This window comes from Mugil cephalus, chromosome 9 (genome assembly GCF_022458985.1).
Source record: "Mugil cephalus isolate CIBA_MC_2020 chromosome 9, CIBA_Mcephalus_1.1, whole genome shotgun sequence".
NCBI classification, from domain to species: Eukaryota; Metazoa; Chordata; class Actinopteri; order Mugiliformes; family Mugilidae; genus Mugil; species Mugil cephalus.
The window spans coordinates 22,015,971-22,019,435 of NC_061778.1; the positions used below are offsets into that span (position 1 = coordinate 22,015,971).

The 3,465-nt window shown below is 40.9% G+C and overlaps 1 protein-coding gene across 1 annotated transcript; it reads left to right on the forward strand.

Annotated features, from left to right (window-relative positions):
• Positions 1–748: 748 nt before the first annotated feature.
• On the forward strand, positions 749–2,215 carry LOC125013876 (von Willebrand factor A domain-containing protein 5A-like). The gene is made up of 4 exons (XM_047594803.1): positions 749–874; positions 1,029–1,233; positions 1,834–1,959; positions 2,056–2,215. The coding sequence occupies exons 1-4, from the start codon at positions 749–751 to the stop codon at positions 2,109–2,111; spliced, it is 513 nt and encodes a 170-aa protein (XP_047450759.1). The 3' UTR covers positions 2,112–2,215.
• The last annotated feature ends 1,250 nt before the right edge of the window (positions 2,216–3,465 follow it).

The window sequence follows — 3,465 nt, forward strand, 5'->3', positions numbered from 1 at the left end:
TGGGGGAACAGAGATACTGGAGCCACTTCAATATATTTACAGACAACCCTGTATTCCCAGTCAGCCGAGAAAAGTAGGACATACGCATTCCCAGCATCAGCTAATCCTATTCCTTATGTAACTTGTGTGTGAAAACCCTTCCTTCCACTTTTTTGTTTTTACTGAGGGGAAGGTGGAAACCCAAAGAAGCCCCTTTGATCTGGTAAAAAGAATTCGGTTCCCCAGGTAAAACCCACAGAAACACCCATAGTATTCCCTACCGTCTTCAATGTGTTTGAGTGGATCTAAATCAAAGTGTATTGTAGTTTTTCTCTTTTGGGTTTGGGGAAGGGCCAGCTTGCTGTTACAATGGTTTGGCAAGGGGAGGAGGTCACGCTCAGTTCATCACAGAACTGACAGGATGCAACCAAAAGTGAGAAAACAAAAAATGGATGCAGGAAAACCTTGCGGGACAAGCCATGGTTCCAGTGAGTAAAAACTCAGTGCTTCCCAGATTTTTTCAATATTTTTTTACACTTATTATTTTTCGGGTTTTCAGTCACTCCGATTTGCTCTCCACCAGCTGTGGGGACATCTCAGTCAAAGGGGTTTTCCCAAAAGGGGAGTGTCTGTCACTGCCCTCTCTCCACCACCCCAGCTTTTTTTCCAGGGTCAGAGGTCACGGTTTTATGCCAGCTCAGGGAAAAGGGGTAGGGCACTCCATGTCATGTTGTTTTTTCTGTCATCAGGTATGTATAAGAAATTTAAAATGATTTCTAACACTGAATACTTCTCGAGTTCAGAGGCAGCAGAGGGCGTTGAGGGGAAAGTACAGCCTGGGGTCATCCCTCCCAAACCAGCTGCACTTCAGTCTCAAACCTGCAGGAGACACTGGGTAAAGCACCTTTCCATTCAGACACAACAATTTTCATTCATGACCTTTAAATGAGTTTGATTATTTAGAGACTCTTTATGGCCCTGGACAGTGAACAATGAAGATAAACTGATAAACATCTAAACTCTGTCTGAGTGTTTCGTTCTCTCTGCAGTTAAACAGTCCACGGGTTTGGCTGCTCCACTATGATTGCTCTCGGGAGAGAAGAGAGAGAGGATGGAGGAGGGGGAAAAAGAAGGTGGTGAAGCTCAGTGCCCAGTCAGGAGTGAGCAGTTCTTTCACTGCCTTCATTGCTGTCAATGAAAACAGTGGTGAAGCGATTCAAGGACCTCTGGTGCGCAGAGACGTTCCAACACCTGGTGAGTGATAATCATAAAGCAAATAGTCTTTGCCCATGTTTAGATCAGGTATGAACATCCATCGTGGGTTATCTGACCACAACTGTCCAGTTTGAAGTCCAGGTGTGAACACACCCAAGATGCATCTAGAATGTGTTTGAGATCCAGTTAGTCAGACCACAATTAAATGTGGAGTTTGTATTTTATCTTTAAGTGTATCAGATTGCCATGCTTCTCCACCATATTATAGGTATAAGTGTAAGGTGTGGGACACCCCTGCAAATACAATAAACCCAAACTTTCATGGTTTTGTGACCTAAACCCCTTTTAAAAACAATGGTGTACACATTTGATTTTTTATGTCATAACCTTTGACAGGTTTACTTAAACATTAAGTGTAGGACTTTTCGTTAGTCTTTTTGTTTGTTTTTTTTTTAAATATTATAAAAACTTTTTTTTTAAATTTGAATACTTGTGAGCACTGCAAAAAAACACGATCCTAATCTCCTCTTAGTTGCACCATCAAGTAAGTAAAGATACTGCTGACAGTAAATTCCTGTCTATATTACAGCTGTTTATTTTAACACAGTTCTGATTGTTGCTCTGGTGTGTGTATTCAAGTTCACAGTGCTCCTAAACGCATGGGACGCTTCCAAGGGTTATTCTCTAATATGAAGATAAAGCTGGGTGGATCGCAAAAACTTGTTCAAATACCTACTCTTGCTACTTCCACAGGTAGTGTTAATGGTAAGTATACATACTGGCTCCTTCAATCATTCATTGGTTGTCATGTTATTGTTTGATGTTGTTTCCCAACTAAAAACAACATTTGTACCTTCTTAGCTCTTCCCGTGAAGCGTCGCGCAATGACTGCAACTTATTCAGGTGTTGGTGAGTAAAAGTTTAGTGTTTTACGTAGCTTCATTGTAACAATATTACTGCAGACTGTGGCTGAATATTGAATGGTTTATTAGTAAAGAATACATCCTTACTGTCTTTATTCTGTGTCATTTACCTTGAACATGTTTTGTTTTTTTTTTGTTAAGTTTCGGGGTTTCCTGTCTAGTTTTCCTTTTTTGTGTCGTCCCCTTGATTGTTTATTGGTTTCCCTTTGTGCTCCCCCCTCATTAGTTTCCCCTGTGTCCCTAAATCCCCCCCCCCTGTTTAGGGTTAGGGTTAGGGTTTTTTGTCCTTCGTTTTAGTCTGTTTGTTGCTTTGCCTGTTTCTTATCATCCTATTTTTTGTTGATTACTCCTAGAGATTATTTTCTCCGTTTTGGGATTCCCTGCCCCCCTCAGTGCTTTCCTTTTTTCTTGCTTTCTTTAATACTTTTTGTTTGAACTCCCCCCCTCCTTCTTATGCCTACAGGGGGTCCTATGCACAACCCCCCAAACCCGCACTTACAGAAAAACAGGCTAAACAACCACAACTCTCAGGTGTCCACTGGGGTCTCATACAAGTCTAATGCATACAACAAGAAGCCATTTTAAAAAGACATTCACCTGCACATTATGTATTTTTTATTCAAGATTTCTTTATTGCCAAAACAAAAAATGGATACAATGAATTGATACAATATAGACATTTTGAGAAAAATACAGTAAACAAATAAAATCAGTTGACCTACAGCAGTGCAATGTGTGGTTGCAGCTGAGTTTTACACCAGTAAGATGCAATAAGGTGCAGTAACTGTCAGAGTCCTTGCGTCTTTTGTTTTGTGCTAAGATGGCAGGTGATGCAGATTCCCCTTGTGTGGGCATGATCCCCTATAGCAATAAGGTTTGGGTAACACAGAGACAGAGATTGGTGACAGTCCAGGGTGAACCCTGCCTTTCAACCGATGACTGCTCTGATAAGCTCCAGCCCCCGTGAGCCTCCAGAGGACAAGTGGTTACAGAAAATGAATGAGGGAAACTACAATAGGACTTGACTTTGTTCCTATATCAGTGCATAAATAACACCAGTGAATGTCTTAGATCTAGTATTGATTAATGCAGAGTTCAGTTTAATGTTTTAGACAAAAACCAGTGTCTAAAGCAGGGGTGTAAAACTCACTTTAGTTGAGTTGGCCACAGACACATTTGATCTCAAATGAGTCGGACCAGTAAAATAATTGGAACGAACAACTGGCAGAGAAGGACTCATATGATCGACTCAAGGACCAGATGGTGGATTGAAAGTCTTTACTTGATGCAACAGGCAAAAATCACAAGGAACAGATTAAAATAAGTACCCTTCTCAAGTAATTCTTGA